Raw genomic sequence first — 17530 nt, forward strand, 5'->3', positions numbered from 1 at the left:
AACACACATGGCCCCTCACTCCTCACATTCAGACAAGATATTTATTTCTCTGGTGGATTGTTTCAGAGGCTGAGCGTCTCCATGGTGATGGCAGCCCACAGTTCAGGACAGGGAAGAGCGAGGGAAGGAGGCGGCGGAGAGAAAGAGAGATGATTCCAGCTTATCTGCCACTGCTGTACACTTGTTGACACATATATGCTGATGTGTTTCCACACAGGCGGTTAATACATGCTCCACTCCCTCCTCTCTTTTCCAGCCTTCACTCTTGGTTTGTTATTTATCTCTTCCCCCTCTCTGCTCTCAACCAGCCTCTACGTACTGCTTCTTTATTTCTCTCAGTCAGTCAGTGGGTTATTTATGTTTTCCGGTTTTTCATACTAGGTCATCTGTACCTTCATCTATGATAATTAAGCAACCTATACATTACTGAGCCTTTGCAGTTAAACAGCTGCATTACAGGCAGTCTCTGCTCTTAGTTAAAGCTACTATGAGGAACTGTTGGTTTATGTTGACTTTAACAGCCCCCTGTGTTCAAAGAGCTGCCTTTAATCTCTTTCACAATCTTTTCCCTTACATTAATAGGTAGTGAGAATCTCATCCTGCTTTCTTTTGATGTGATAAAATGTTTTGACACTCACCTCTTCTGGCACCCACCCAATGGCAGCGGTTACAGAGGTTAAAAATAACTATTGAAATAATAAATGCAGTCCCTGATGTTTTGTTTGCTATTGCAGGTCATATGGAAAGATCTTAGCCTTTTTAATATCTAGCTTAAAACTCCTCATCAGACCTTGAACATACAGTATTATCGTGAAGCTGGATGAAGTGATCATTCTTTTTCTGTTGAATCATACTTTAGAAATAAGAATTATATACCAATATATATTGATATTAACTTATTTAAACCAAATTAATTTGCCAGGAGCAGCAGAGACAGGCATTTAAGGAAAAACATATACATAATCAATCTTCTAGGTGATGCTCCTGTTTGTTTTTGCTCATCATATAAAGGCATCAGTATTATTATTTAAGTCTGTTTCATAACCACTGAAAGGCTTTTCAAAGGTTGTCTTACGTTACAACCTCTGAAAAGCTGTTTATTCTCTTCGCTTGTTTTTAGACTGATTAACACTAACTGGAGTCATGTCATGGACCTAACTAGACTTCACTTCCCAGAGATCAAAACAGTGTCAGTGATGTTAGTTAGCTGTCAGTCACATCTTTGATCTTTTCTTTAAGTGTGAGGTTGTAGAAACTGTCTCTCCTCCATGGAAATAAAGGAGACTTGAAACATCACCAAAGACAGGAAACTCTACACAAAGAAAAGTCAGCCTGTTGAATTAGCTGCATTAATTGTCTGTGCATTAACCAACCTGCTCGATTATCTGAAAAATACCATAAGTTCGGATTTACTTGACATTTTAGATTTTAGGAGAGTCAAATAGTCACCCAGTGTGAGATCTTCAGTCTTACTGTAAATGCAGTGCCTTTTATCAGTGGGCTACGTGCTCAATCAACATGGTGTTAGCTCATTTGCAATAAAAAGGGAATAAAACAAAATGTAATTGCCACAAAAATAATGAAAATACAACAAACTGAAAAATCTAATGCACTGGGAAAGGTTTTAGTCGATGTGTAAGAACAAAAAACGGGAAAGGGAATAATTAAATATAATTTAAAAAATCTAAGTTTAAACACAAATGCATGTACAAACTATATAGGTGATGTATAGTATGTAGAGTTTTACCAAAATATAAGCACCAATTTATTAAAGGGATTTTACAGACAGTATTTAGGAAAAAAAAAATGAATATGCCAGCCTGAGTTCCTCCTGCAGGTCATTCCACATGTATTATATCACAGCAGAGTCTTCATTTTAAACCCACATTTACTGCAGAGACAGCAGCATGAATCTACCTGCAGACCACAGATCTCAAAATTAATATATTTTTTCAAATGGCAACAGAACTCCACAAAGATTTTTCTAAAAACTGCAAAGAGATGGAAGGAACAAGCTCATAAAAGGAACCTGTTTAAAGAACCCTTTAAAACCCATGGGTGTCAGATATTAAACATGGTAATCAAAAGATATTATTTCATAAACCTGACACATTTCATAAAAAAGACATTACTAAAATTTCACTGCTTAGTATTTGAAATGACTGTATGACAGCAGTGAGTCACCACAAACAGCAGCCAGGGCACGCTTTCTGAGTGAAATGTTTTGGCTCAATATTTTAATGTTCAAGACATTTGCAAATAGAAAATGGGGTGAGCTTTCTCTTTACACCCTTTATACTGCTTTAAAATTGAAGTATTAAAGACATACCAGCATCTTGAACTGTACATGGATAGCACCGCACAACTGTTTTCCTTTGACATTATATCATAGCCCTGAAAGCTACATTAATCAATATTTTATCTTATCTTATGTGCAAGTTGTTACTATGATAAACCATTTGAGAGGAATCACTGCAGCTCTATAGAGAGCTTTGAAGCCTTTCTGCTGTTTATTTCAGTTCTATGATTCCCTAACTTGACTGTTTTGGTCAGGTCACTGCTTTTATCCACCTTCTTTACAGCAGCTAAGAAAGCTGCTGCATGGTACACTATCCGCCAAGGAAGAAACAGATGATAGACACAGAAAGCTGCTAGCTCGTGAACATAGAAGTTCATTTAGGAGCACAGTTATCTCATATTTTCCTCGAGAGTTGGTGGTGAGCCAAGACACTGAGAGAAGATAGAAAACTGGACTTAAAATGCTTATGTGTGTTGCCCAGATATTTAAATAAATGGCTTTTTGGGAGCACGGAGCTACAATAATTAGGGTAATAGGTTAACATTGTGGTTTCAGCTTTTTGTAGTTTCACAGTTTGCAAGGCAGTTTTAAAGATAATCTTATCTATGATGTGTTAAGGCGCTCATACAGAGCATTTTAAAACATACTTAACAGCTATTGCCAAAGGAACTGGAAATGCCTTGAAAAAGCTTAAACCTAGCCACATAAGCACCAGTGTAGCACTCTGAAATTGAGGCCATGGTCATTGCTAGCATAAAAAAGACTCCAGTGGATATAAGCCCCAAATTCCCAACACGTTCAGGTCATTTTTCCGTTTCATCCTTAGTTATAAATTGTATTAACTCACCACAGTATTGTGTGTGCTGCAACAGGCTTTTAATTACACATGTTCATTTTGCTGTATATTTGTAATCTGGAGTTGCGGGTAAGAAATGATTATAAAATCTGAGTTCTGCAGAAAGTTCTTTATATTTTTGATTGAAACTTAACATATTTTGCAGGTATGTCATGAATGTGACATTTGAAGGCCGAAACCTGTCATTTAGTGAAGAGGGTCACCAGATGTTCCCCAAACTAGTTATTATTCTTCTGGACAAGGATCGACAATGGGACAGGGTAAATATCTTCTCTTCTCCTTTCTCCCCTTTTCCTGTAATCTGTTTCTCACTTTTTTGTCCTAGTTTTTATTTCCTTCCTCTGTGATGTCCGTCACTGTGTCATTCCAGGTGTCGTCCTGCCACTTGAAGCACCTGTTACTGTAGCCTTTATATCACTCTACCCTCCTCCCTCCCTCTCCCTCACTCAGGTTGGCAAGTGGGAGAGAGGCGCTCTGACGATGAGGTACCATGTGTGGCCTCGCTTTGATCTGTACTCGGCAGCGAAGGAGCACGAGGACCACCTGTCCATCGTGACTCTGGAGGAGGCGCCGTTTGTCATCGTTGAAGACGTGGACCCGCTCAGTGGGACTTGTATGAGGAACACTGTGCCATGCCGCAAACAGCTGAAGCTCACGTGAGAGCTCAGAGTCAGATTTGGGCAAGAGGGGGGAAAAAAAGGAAGATTTTGTTGCATTTTTCCCTCAAATCCCTTAAAAAAAAAAAAATTGTGAAGCGGTGTGAAATATTTCAGAAACAGGTGTTAAATGAATAACTTTTTCTTTATGGAACTAGGTGTAGAAGTATTAATTTATACATTTGGATGGCTGAAAAAAAGAATGATTTAAATCTCCTCTAGTTGAATGTGTAACATAACCTCCACCAGCTTCATTTCTTCTAACCAGACCATTGTCTTGGTTTCTCTCATGTTTTTCTTCCTGGGCCCTATTAACCCTTCACCCTCATGCTATCCGCTCCTCCTCTATGTGTGATAATGAATTTTCTTCAGTTGCTTCGTTTTCTGTCACTGGCCTACCTGAAATCTCCTGAGGGCGTCCTATATCCTATGGCTCAGTGCTCTTTTTATTGACTGATCTTTCACCGTATTTTTTCATCTATTCCCTCATTCCCCTTTTCTCCTTTCCCCCATTGCATCGTTCAAAGAGACCCTCACATTCTGTATTTCAGTGACAGGAAGTTATTTGCCAGGGAGAGTACACAGGATTTTTCTTCAGCCTAAAAATCTCACTGAGTCAGATGCATAATGACGTGTAGATTTATCTTCATGTGCCTGAATCTTTACATATTTCAACCAAAGCTGAAATATGTGGAAATAACCCCTGTTACACCTCACACAAAATCCAGCCCAATAATCATTAACGTGTTTAATCAAAATGTATACCATTCTTTACTTGATCCCCTCTTTTTTCAATCTGATATCTTTTTTCTATCTGGACATACACAAAATCTCAGATTGTTAAGTTTGTTTGTGTTCCTTCCTCACCCCTTTCTTCCTCTCTGTATCCCCTCGCAGCAATCAGACAGGTGATTCAGGTATTTACATCAAGCGCTGCTGCAAAGGGTTCTGTATTGATATCTTAAAGAAGATCGCCAAGAATGTTAAATTCTCATACGACCTGTACCTGGTCACCAACGGCAAACACGGCAAGAAGATCAACGGGACGTGGAACGGCATGGTTGGAGAGGTGAAAACACTTTTATTTATCTTCATTATTCTGCATAAGTTCTTGGCACTGATTGTGTTTCACTGATCTGTGGGTCGATGGTTTTTCTGAAGTTTCAAGGCTAAATCAGAGGAAGAAAGGTAGAAGTTGTTCTAGGAAACCCAGCTCAAAATCAAAAAGAAGTTGCAGCTTTGCATTGGCTTTAAACAGATCAGAATACCCACAATGCAAGTTTGGTCGATGTCATACAGATCTGCTGGCTTATCAGCTGATTGTGTATTTCAGGGCTGAGAGAAAGACTGCAGCGGAGCTGGAGACATCACCATAAAACCTTTATTGAGCCAGCAGTGACTAAATATAGCTTTTTACTTAACCTAGATTTATAGACATATATTTCTGTGTGTTTCTCTATCAGAGCCAGTTTTGACCACCACCATGTTCACTTTTACAGCGGGTCTATATTTTCATTGGCATCCATTACCTTAAACTTTGTGGGTGTTGTGTCACTTTGGGAAATTTTAATGGGCTCCGGAAGGCTATACAAATACCAACTGACTAAAAATAAAGCAGAAATAAAAAACTAATTTAGTCTTTCTTTTTTTGAATTAAACCCAGCACACTTCCTGTGAGGGAAACATTAAGATTAAATGGATTTAATTTTTGATTATATAACACCCTTTATATTTCTCAGTTCAGTGTATGTGGGTTTATCTCTTCTACTCATCACTTTTACTGCTCACTCTAACTAATAAGCATTGCATAATATGTTTTTCCTCACAAAACAGACAACGCTACTTTGAGATATTCTTAATGTAAATATGTGCAGCTGGATAATGACTTTGGTGCCCATTAGAATAACTGTTTTATGACATTGCTTACTTAATTACCTGATTAAGATGTACGATTTTATCATCTTTATTTATGTCTGTAAGTTTCTCGCTGTCTTTGTAAGCCATTAAGCACCTTTACCCCAAACCAGCCCTGAGGGGCAGCCATGATCGTCTCTGTAAAACTCAGCATGAGAACAAAGTTCTTAATCAGAGATGGAGATGAAAACAAGGACTTTTAGAAAGATTAAGTCATTTCTAGAGAGAGAAAAAACACCCCCAGGGAAAGACCCACTTCTCTCCTGCACTCGTTTCACATTAGACATTCAGCACAATGCAGCCTTTACAAATCGATGTGATGTCCAACCTAATTGATTATGGAAAAGAACAAGCTATATCATTATCTTAAGAACAAAGAAGATGTTCACTGTGATATCTAAATACCGAATTTAAAGTATCTGTTCCTAAATTCCTGAAGTATAAACCAACATAAAGTCAAGGCAATGCAAATGTCTACTGCATTTATGCATGGATGCATTAGTCTTTAAATGCTTAAGTAAGCAGATAATGATTTCATTTGAAAGGAGAATAAACAGAACAACAGATGCAGAAAACAGAATGAAACAGAGAGTGAGAGAAAAAGAGAGGGGCCCAATATAGAAGTGTGAAAAGCAGAGAAAATAAAACTGTGTGTAGGATTCCTACTCATACATATTCTTTATTAACACAGTCTAATTCCTCCATTTGTATCCAGGCCAGAAGCTGTGTTAAATGTGGCGCTAAATTGCCTAAATGTGATGAGAGGGAGGCCAGGTTAGTAAAGTCAAACACTGACCCAGTGAAGTAGTGACTTTTGACCTTTGCTTTTACTTACAAATTACCAAAACAAAGTGTTGAATCAAAAGAGAGAGAGTCGTTTGTTCATGAGTTATAGTTCTTAGATATTCTTCTCATCACGTCTGTTTCCTGTGATCATATATCCATTGATCTTCAGTGTTTTCTTCCTGTACGAATCATTGTACGTCTCTGGTTGACCTCTAGGTTGTGTTGAAAAATGCGCACATGGCAGTGGGTTCACTCACCATCAATGAAGAAAGGTCAGAAGTTGTCGACTTCTCTGTGCCCTTCATTGAGACAGGGATCAGTGTCATGGTCTCCCGTAGCAACGGGACTGTCTCCCCCTCCGCCTTTCTTGGTAAGGAGAAACAAACCTGGGGCATCTGGCAGGTTCAACACTCAACCTAGAACATGTGCACACACACACACACACACACACACACACACACACACACACACACACACACACACACACACACACACACACACACACACACACACACACACACACAGACCAACACACTCACAGCATGATAAATGTAGTCACAAAAAGAAGTACTACATTTTTTTTCATTAACTAAGGACATTGTTTTTGTGTGTTGACCACATGGACTGTATTAGATATTAGCCACCAGGTAATGAAATGTGCTTTATAGATGAAAGCTGAAAAATTACTCGAAATTATATAAGAGCTCACTGTGGCTGCTCCTTCTTAGTGCATATTAACTGCCTACAATATTTCAAATGGATTCAAAAAATGTCCAAGAAGTTTTTTAACTAAATATTAGATGACTTATCCCTGTCACTGTACCTCCTGCTCCGCATTAAATATATTACTTCTCCCGTCGCTGCTTCAAAATGCCACCACACTGTGAGATTCACCTGTTAAACACTTTAAGTTTGAACTCTCAGCAGCAGAAGATGTAGGCAGTAATGATGGGCAACATGCTGCTTTTTTCATTTGAATTCATCTTGCATCTAACGGCATACTGAATCCAGCGAGACAGTAGCACACACAGACAATGAATACTAATACAAAGAAGCAGTGGTGACATTGAATGATTTCTGCTATAAAATGCTGACTGTGAATAGTTTCAAAAGTGGGCATTGATTAGATTAACCTTGATTTTTTTGAACGCTGACTGACCCCATGTGCTGACAAAGGTCCTCTGAGGCTCCATAGCTGCAGCTAAATGTACCTTGTAGTGACATTGCTTTTTGCCTGTGACTACAGTGATATCGTGTTTGTCACAATATATTCTGTGTGAAAATTGCTGAGTGCAAGAGGTGGAAAATGTGCCCATTTCTATGAGTACATCTGTCCATTCACACCTACCTACCTCCCTTTCTGTTACTCTCCTGAGAAGTGCTTGTTAGCGTTCACACAAACTCAAACACGGTCCATCAGTGTGAACCAGCGAGCACACAGCACAGCAAAACAAATAATCATGTTGATGCTGGGGGTGATTTTTTAAATTTGTTTAATTTGATTTAATGAACTTCCTCTCTGTTTCTCCCCACAACACCTCTTCCCTCCTCTCTTTCCTCTTCCTCTGCACCCTTCTGCACCCTCTACTTCACACGACTCCCCACTCACTCTCTCTCACCCTCTCCCTTACTCCTCTCCCTCTCTGTGTTGCAGAGCCCTTCAGCGCCGATGTTTGGGTGATGATGTTTGTGATGCTGCTGATTGTGTCGGCTGTAGCTGTGTTTGTGTTTGAGTACTTCAGCCCGGTGGGTTACAATCGCTGTCTGGCAGATGGGCGAGGTGAGAGAACTACACACACGCTCCCACACACACTCACAAACATAAGATCAGACCCTATCAATTAATGCTCCGAAGAGGTGACAATGAGGTCCATTTACAGGCAATGTCATGTTATGAAATGAATACTTGGTTACCTTGAATACACTATTCAAACATTCCCCCCTTTGTGTAAGGCCATTTTAAAAATCCCTTCTGAATGAGAGCTACTGAAGCTCTTGGACTCAATATCATTGAGTACTTATCTGCATCTACACTCACTTAAGCTCTTTCACTAATGAAAAGGATCATTGACTCGAAGCAGATCAGCGATCTGAAGTATTCTTAGCATTACTGTGTGAACGAAGACTCTTATGTTCTCGTATTACAATGTCTCTTTTCACTTCGACAATCTCAAATACTGCGCAACCCAGATACACCAGCACATTAAGGGCAGTATAACAGATGAATACACTTAACTAGATGTATTACCTTTATGGAAAAATATGTGCCAGGTTTAATGGTGTCAGACAGTATGGAACAACATTACACTGTTGAATCAGATTCTGCTCCAGCAGGCCATTCAAATCAATTTACCCATCAAAATCAATGGCTCAGATTCAATCTATTTTTTCTCCTCCAGGTTGTATTCAGCCAGCTCTGTTTGACTCCCAGGATTGCATTAGCTTGACACAAAAGCAGCCACTCAAAATGAAATCAAAAGAAGTGATGCTGTTCACAGTTTCTTTATCAAAGAGGGGATAAGAGTCGAGATGTTTTGTTTATTTGGTTGAGTAGTGTTTCTTGCAGTAGTGCTTTCTGAATGTCTCTGTCATAGCACAGTGCATGGGCATTTGCTGTTTAATCGGCAGATTATGTAACATTGTTTTCTTCTACTGCTTTTCCAGCTGTAGCATAATTGTAGCCTACTGTGTGCCCGTCTACTCCCCTCCTCCCTCTCTCTCTGTCTCTGATGTCACTGAGCTACAGTAGGTGGTGTTTCCATCCCGCCACCTTGTCATAGTACTGTAGAGAGAGGCTGGGCAGAGTTAGTCTGTAACAGCAGGTTGTCATGCTAGAGGCTGGAAGAGTGCATATAGTGTGCAGCACATCCTGCGATCACCTACAATCAGGTGGCATAACTCCTGTATTTGTAGCTACCATTTATCAAGTACCTCCCGTAGAGCCTTTTACAAGCAAACGCAAAACAAACCACTGGTATCTATAACGCAGATCAACATGATACAAAATAACATGACAAGATACGATATGACACGACAATATACAACATGATATGATACAATACGGTTTAGTTTAGTTTAGTTTAGAAAACTTTAATGTCCTCAACAAGGTAATTTGTAGTACAGCACAGCTTAAAAAAACACAACAACATGAAAAGTGCATCAGACACACAACAAAAGATAATCCAAACAACCCGTAGTAGCTGTTTTTCATTACTGCAATCAAACCTACTCCACGGACATGACATAATATTCACAGTAGTAGACATTGCTCTCTCGGACCAAGGTGATCCACAATCATATAGCAACAACCATAATTTAATGCAAATAAATAAAAAAAACACTGGGTGTACTTGTAGACAACCTTAGTTGAATCACTAGTGCACATTATTTAATTGAGTTATTGCCATGAAGATGAATGACTTTTTAGAACGATTTCTTCTTATCTTTGGGTATCTATACCTCCGACCAGAAGGGAGTAGCTGAAACTACGGTATGACACGACACGATACAATATGATGTGATACGAAACACGATGTTATCCCAGTAGGGAAATTTGTTTTGGACTCCAATGCTGCACATATTTTACTGTCTCTACAGTAATACATTTAAATAAAAACAAATCAGAACGTCAGAAATATTTAAGCAGTGAAACATAATACACCATACCCATCACAACAACAAATGATCTGTGGTCTTTAAAATCTTTGGCATCTGTCCTCTATTTCACTTTCTTTTTACCCCTCTTCACCCCCCTCTCAGAGCCCGGCGGTCCCTCCTTCACCATCGGTAAGGCCATCTGGCTGCTTTGGGGTCTGGTTTTCAACAACTCCGTCCCCGTGCAGAATCCCAAAGGTACCACAAGTAAGATCATGGTGTCGGTTTGGGCCTTCTTTGCTGTCATCTTCCTGGCCTCCTACACTGCCAACCTGGCTGCCTTCATGATCCAGGAGGAGTATGTGGACCAGGTGTCAGGCCTATCAGACAAAAAGGTGGGAATTTAAGGCAGAGCAAGGGGGTTATGGGGCGGAGGAGCAGCTGTCTGAAGTGCGTAATATGGGGATTTGTAAAATTGAACTGGAACCACGACAGGTCATGGTCTTGGGTTGCAACTTCTGTAAATAATAGTCTATACATGGTATGTTGGCTAAGCATGTGTGTTTAGTTAAGACAAAATAACAGAAAGCTAACAATTTAACAACTTTCTAAATGTTAGGATTCAATGAATATTCATTTAATTCACTTTCATTCAGTGTTCAGCTCAAGAGTTCCTGATTATTTTAGCCTGACAAAGCACTGTTAGATGAGCACAAGGGCTTAATATGACCCCTCATATTTCAAAGATAATCATTTAAATTGATCTTAAAGTAATTCAAAGTACAATTTAATACAGTCAGGATGATTATGTGTATAAAAAATGCTTAATTATAATACTATTGTTTTTACACTGTTAATCACAACACCTGATCTAAGGAAGGACAGGTGTCCTTTGCATTCAGCTTGATGTATGGTAGTGTATTAGTTTGTTAATTCAGGTAGTTTAGCCTTACAGTTATTTAGTAGTATTGTTTTTAAATAAGTTCTTCTTGTAAAAATCACACACACGTAGAAATATTTAAATCAAACTTTACCTTTGTTAAAATCAGCTGACCTTGTGGAATCGGTTGGCCTAGCAGTGTAAGCACACGCCCTATACACACAGTCACGCTGGTTCGACTCCCGGCCAAGACCCTTTGCTTCATATCTTCCCCCACTCTCTCCTCCCCACATTTCCTATCTCTCTTCAGCTCCTGTCTAATAACAGGAATAAAAAATTATAAGAAAAACAACAAAGTGCTGACCTATTCTACAATTATTCAAGCTACTCCCTGTAGCAGAAGTACACTTGAGTGAAAAAAAAATGTAACTGAAAAAATGAATCAACAATTTCTTCGAGCTAAGAGGAAGTTTTCAAATTATTTGTCTTTTCAAATCAATAGTTTAAAATCTTGAACTCGTCAAAGTGCAAAAATAAATAAAGAAGAAATGCACAGCCTCAGATCTGAGACAGCGGAACAAGCAAATCTTTCTCATTGTATGGGATAAATAATCAGTAATACTGGCGTGAATCAACTCAGCATGTTCTTGCATTTTAAACCAACAAGTTTAGACAGCAAACATTCAACCGATCATTGAAATATTAGAATGATATGTTGAAACTGTTGCTGATTGTTTCATCGATTTCAAGTTATTTTTACAGTCAATAAGGCTCTAAGGGATGATGTTTATAGCTTCTAAACTGTGAGGATCATTCAATGAAAATCGTCGACTGGGCCTTGAGATATTTGATGTGTGTCTTTGGGCTGCATGGTGGATGGTTTGAACTTGAGTTCAGTACATGTTTGTGCAAATGTGTCTCCAGGATTCTCCCATGTTTTTCTGTATGTTTAGCACAACCTTAAGCAGTTAGCTAATTTTAAACTACCAAAAGCACAGTCCCAGGCTCTTGCTCAACAGTGCATTAAAGGCTATTTGTTGCAGCTCAGTGCCTTTTTTTCATTCTAACAAGCACTTCTCTGTCATTTTTCTCTGTGTGGTTTCTTTTCCGGATAAATCCCCTCAACAGTTCCAGAAGCCTAATGAGTTCTCGCCGCCGTTTCGGTTCGGCACGGTGCCCAATGGGAGTACAGAACGCAACATCCGCAACAACTACAGGGACATGCACGCTTACATGACGAGCTTCCACCAGAAGAACGTAGATGAAGCTCTCTTCAGTCTGAAGAGCGGGTGAGGAGGAGAGGGGAGAGATAGAGACACATAAGAGGGAGGATGTGGGGAAGGAGGGAGTTAAAAAATATCTCAGCAGGGAGAAAAAGAGGCACGGTGGAGCTGTGAGGTCCTGGTCTGATGCAATATAGAGAAAAAGATGATCAAGGAAAAAGCAGAGAGAGACGGAGGGAGAGGGAGCATTCTGGGCAATGTGGGTGGGCAGCCAGTGGGTCTGTGTATCTGCCTGCTACTGGCACCCAGAAATAGCAGCATGGCCTGTGGTTGCTGTGAGAGCTTGCTAATATTCACTCTCTCTGCCTCTAAAAGCAAGTTAATAACTTCCTTTCCTCTGCACTCTCTCTCTCTCTGCCTGTCTTCTAATGTTTTCATCAAGTACTGACAAAGAATTAAGAATGCAAATCAGCCAAGTACCTCTGGTGTTTGTTGAGAGTTTGAGCTGGATGACCACAGAGGCCTGCAGAGCCCCGAGGCATCACTTCATGGTCGTTTGTCACCAAGCTGGAGACTGTCAAGTCAATTGACCTTTCATATCATTCATGTGAAAAGAATAGAAAAGAATATAGGGTGTCCCTCGGACTTTGTTCAGCTAAGACAGCCATGTGTGTCAGAGCCTGACATACAGGTTGTCCCAGGGTCAGTTTAGTCATTATGGCTGAACACTAGTCATACCTGAGCTTCTCCTCTACTGAGGGCCACAAGGATTGGTTGAGAGCTCCAGAATCTAGTAAGATCAGAAGAAGAATGTTTTTTTCTTTTTTCACTTGAATGTTGATTTTCCCTGTAGCAAGATTTTTAGAAAAGTTTGTTAATATATCAAGATGAATTCCCAGTCTGGTTATATTGATTATTTATTGACATTAGTTTTTCAATGGAAACAGGAAAAAATTATATCCATGACATGCATTGAATGTTCCAGAGCAGCTACTTTTCTTGTCGTTGCAACACAAATTTAAATATCTACTAACCACCTAATTTAAAGGTAAGAAAACACTCAAAACATGTATGATTTTGCGCAATTTATTTAAGAAGGCTCAACAGAGGACCACAGCATCAAATTGGTTTGCTAGCACCGCCTTATGTCCGCCTTGCAGATTAGCGTTCACAGGAATATGCCGTTTACGCTTTGTATTGATCGAGTGTCTGTGCCAGTTTAAACAGACACAGCCCAGATTTAGCTTCATCGCCATTGTATAGATCAAAATACTGCCAAACTGCGCCATGCTGCAGGATGCTATCAGTCATCTGTGCTTGTTTATGTCTGGATAGTAGAGCATTATAGCATTGTGTCAGTAGTGATTAACCGGAGCCACAGCCCCAACTACTGGCAGGTGGCCACTCTAAAGCTTAGACACAGATATGACAGGCATTTTAGGCTTACAATAAATATATATATGTTAATAGCTTGTTTAACCCACTAAGAATTCTGTTGCTGACTAACGAGGGTCGACAACATTTAATCGTTTTAACATGCACATCCATAGTATGAAGAAACTCATACCTCTAAGTGCATTGTTTTGCCTTGCAGTTTATACTATGGGACAATAAATCCCTTAAAATGTCATGTCATTTTACTAGCAGAACTTTGCAATTTGTCATTAAGTTTAAATAGAGGGTTAGAATTAAATCCCTAAACCTAATCACATAATTCCAGTTAACTCCTGCTACCTGGAGTGCTTCTCATCGGGCCATAACAGGTCAGCGAAGGTTGTAAAGTTGTTCATAGATTGTTTCATATAAACTAGTGTCCATAAAAGGAACCAAAATTAAATTGTTCTCGCAAGCTTCAAAGTGTAAAGTCTCATTGAGTGACTGTGGGAGTGATTTTCGACACATTTATCAGTTGGTACTACAGTAAAGGACAAACAAGAGGCTCCAAAACTATGACCATGTAAACTCTCACATATTTTTCTTGTGGTGCTCTGCAGCAAACTGGATGCTTTTATCTATGACGCTGCGGTGCTAAACTACATGGCGGGTCGAGATGAGGGATGTAAGCTGGTCACCATTGGGAGCGGTAAGGTGTTTGCCACCACTGGCTACGGCATCGCCATCCAGAAAGACACTGGCTGGAAACGAGCCGTGGATCTGGCCATCCTCATGCTGTTTGGAGATGGTAATTGCTTAATGTTTGTTTATATTGATAAAAAAAAGCTTTACACTGATTCCTTTCTTTGTTGTTTTTGCCTTTTATATTACAACATTATACCAATAACCAGAGGTTGATTGTCACTGTAATTGAGAAGACACACAAGTAGCGTACTATTCATGTATTTAGGGAGAATATGGTTTAAACTGTGTCCTATTTTTTATATATTAATATCCGTAAAGCGATTAGCCCCTTAAATAGGGCCTTAAAACAATATTACAGAAGACCCATTTGGATCCAGCGTTTTTTAGGAGCATTTAATTCCCCACAGTCAGTGCTGCAAATTTCATGAAACAGATCATAGTTGTGTGAGGGAATTATCAAACAAAGTTTAAACCCTGGTCATTGTTAGGAGCTTGGAAACAAGAAGTCATAGAAGTAGCTCTAAAGGAGTGTTCAAAGTGAAGGTGGTCAGTGCTTATTGTGGTGACAACCAAAGAACCTGCTGGTAGATCCCGTTGGTTGATGAGGCTGTCAGCAGCAGGATGAGGCCTCCTGAGCCAGGCTGGCACAGTTCACTCCTTCATCAATGGAGAGGAATCAGCAGGCCTGAGAGGCTGCAGCTGCTGCAGTTGCAGAAGAGAAAGCCTGAGTGTGGATAGAGTTTGTTTGGAAACTCTTGAGGTTTGGGCTGTTTTGATGGTTGAGCTTTGGGGACAATGTCAGCCTTAAAAAGCTGGAGAATCTGGTTATTGTCTGACTTGTTGTATTTGACATATTTCATCAGAGTCAAAATTAATTTAGAAACAGAGTCCCGGGTGTGGCAGCCCAGGATTGTGGAATAGATAAATAAGAAGGGAAATCTTACATAGTTCTTGAACTTTTAAGCCTTAGTACACGCATCTGTTTGAGTAGTTTCTCTACAACAGGACAGAGTTTTTCTGAGATAAACTGCTTCTTCATGTTTTTGGTCTCCTATAACTTGATCAAATCTTTGCCCCAATATAACGAACCAGAAAACAGTTTCAAGTTCTAGGGTGATAGCTGACATCTAAGAAGAAGCAGACATAAAAGCTGAAATTTGAACTCTTTCCCACCTTCAGCAGCTATTCAGTGTTATGAGTAGAGTGTAAAAGTAGACTACAGCGAGGGTTCATAACCAGAGTGTGTGTGTTTGTCTGAAAGTTATTAACAAATACTGTAATTGCAGCCTATCAAGGATAACTTGGGCAGTAAATCTCTGATTACACCAGCTCCTTATTATGGAAATATTCAAATGAATAAACAAACAGTTTTTTATACAACACTTTTTCAAGCACGGGTCACAAACAGATTCACATCAAACAACAGCAAGCAAGTACAAAGCACAGAACTCCTACAAGAGGAAGGCGTTTTAAAATCTTTAAAAATTAATACACCCATCAGCGGAGAGTTGAATCCGGGGTAAGTTACTGTGTAGCTTGAAGACAGAAATACTGGTGGTGCTGTATGTGCCACGGAGCAATGCTCTCCATTTGTAGGTCAGTTTTGTTTTGAGCCCCAGCTGCACTTGTGAGTTTAGGGTAGTGACCGAGAGAAGCCGGCCGGGCGTCTGGCGTCACTCTGAGAGGATGACGAGTGCAGTGATCCATGGGGGCCTCTACACTGAGCCGCTGCTGCTCGGTCATGATGAGCTGATTGAGCCAGTTGAGGTGGTTTGTGTTCATTGTTAGGATGCCCATTTGGCACCTCTGTTTGGACGGGTTGGCTAAAAATGACACTTAGCTAATTTAGAGGACACAGATGATGATGATGATGATGATGATGATGATGATGATGATGATGATGATGATGATGATGCAGGACACGCCACAGGGACATTTACCATCTGTTTGAGCAGCTAATGAGACAAGACACCTTTAGTTACGGACACAGAAATCAACGCAAAGCTCTCGGCTGCTGTTGTATTAGATGACATTTCAATGCTGCAACTGAACTAATGTTCTGCTGGAGATGATGTTAGCATTTTTTTGAACACTTTCTGAAGGTTCAGATAAACATTTAAGCAAATTACACTTCACAGAAAATCAAAGTAAACCATCAACCTTCTATTGTCTTACAGCCAGTTCTTCTGATTTAAAAAATATTTAAATTGTTTTTTAAAGAAAATCCTCATCACAAGTTTTTTTCCTTTGATATTTTTTATATTTTATGTATGAACACAGGTTACCCTTTGACACTTTCTATGCTACATGATCAAAACTTCTGCCAGCACATCATCTACTGTGGGATGACGCAAGATGGGTTTGAGAGCCTTGTACTGATATGATGAGATTGTTTTTCAAACCCCTATATCCAAGGTCGAGAATAAACAGTAAAGCATGGAATATCAAAGGTTAATAAATGAAAATAGATTAACTTATTTGAAAGTACTTAAAGTACTAATACAAATACGCATTACAGTAGACTTGATCTTTTGATACATTATTTGCAGGATCCATAAAACATGATCAGGACAATCCCACCTGAGATTGAGGCCTAACTTTCCGCATTGACCTCTGATTCTGTTTTTATACTCTTTAAGAGTGTGATAAAAACAGATTTTTAAAGCCATTTATCTATTTCAATCAACAGACCCACAACAACAGGCTGGTTGTTACACACTTTAAACTATCTTGTTAACAATAATAAAGCAAATAGTGCCCTAACGCATCACAGTGGCAAGCCTGAAAGGCATCCACCTTGTTGCACTGACATCCCTCATCAAGAAGGGCTTTAAGAATCTGGTCCTCGCTCATCTCAAAACCTGCCCGCCATCCAATCTGGACCCATTTCAGTTTGCGATTTGCCAGAACAGGAGCACAGAAGATTCCATTTCCACTGCCCTCTCCCACCTGGAAAACAGCATCTATGCAAGAATGTTCATTGTTCAAGGACTTGTTCAAGGACTTCAGCTCAGCATTTATAACCGTTATACCCTCCAGTCTGATCACCAAACTCCATGACCTGGGCATCAATACTTCCCTCTTTAACTGGTTACTAGACTTCCCAGCAGACCTCAGTCTGTTATGTCAGATTATCACACCTCCTCCACCTTCACCTTCAACACTGGTGTCCCTCAGGGCTGCGTGCTAAGCCCTCTCCTCCCTCTTCACCTTCGACTGCACGCTGATACACTCTCCATTACA

At 39.8% G+C, this 17530-nt stretch overlaps 1 protein-coding gene across 1 annotated transcript in view; it reads left to right on the forward strand.

Moving 5' to 3' along the window:
• grin2bb (glutamate receptor, ionotropic, N-methyl D-aspartate 2B, genome duplicate b) overlaps nucleotides 1-17530 on the forward strand; it is a 105647-nt gene that overhangs the window by 73341 nt on the left and 14776 nt on the right. Inside the window, 8 exon segments of the mRNA XM_034688991.1 lie at nucleotides 3301-3415; nucleotides 3606-3811; nucleotides 4709-4880; nucleotides 6728-6881; nucleotides 8166-8291; nucleotides 10271-10500; nucleotides 12114-12274; nucleotides 14203-14390. Coding sequence (XP_034544882.1) covers nucleotides 3301-3415; nucleotides 3606-3811; nucleotides 4709-4880; nucleotides 6728-6881; nucleotides 8166-8291; nucleotides 10271-10500; nucleotides 12114-12274; nucleotides 14203-14390 — 1352 coding nt within the window.

The sequence above is a fragment of the Notolabrus celidotus genome, chromosome 7 (assembly GCF_009762535.1).
Source record: "Notolabrus celidotus isolate fNotCel1 chromosome 7, fNotCel1.pri, whole genome shotgun sequence".
Classification (NCBI taxonomy): Eukaryota; Metazoa; Chordata; class Actinopteri; order Labriformes; family Labridae; genus Notolabrus; species Notolabrus celidotus.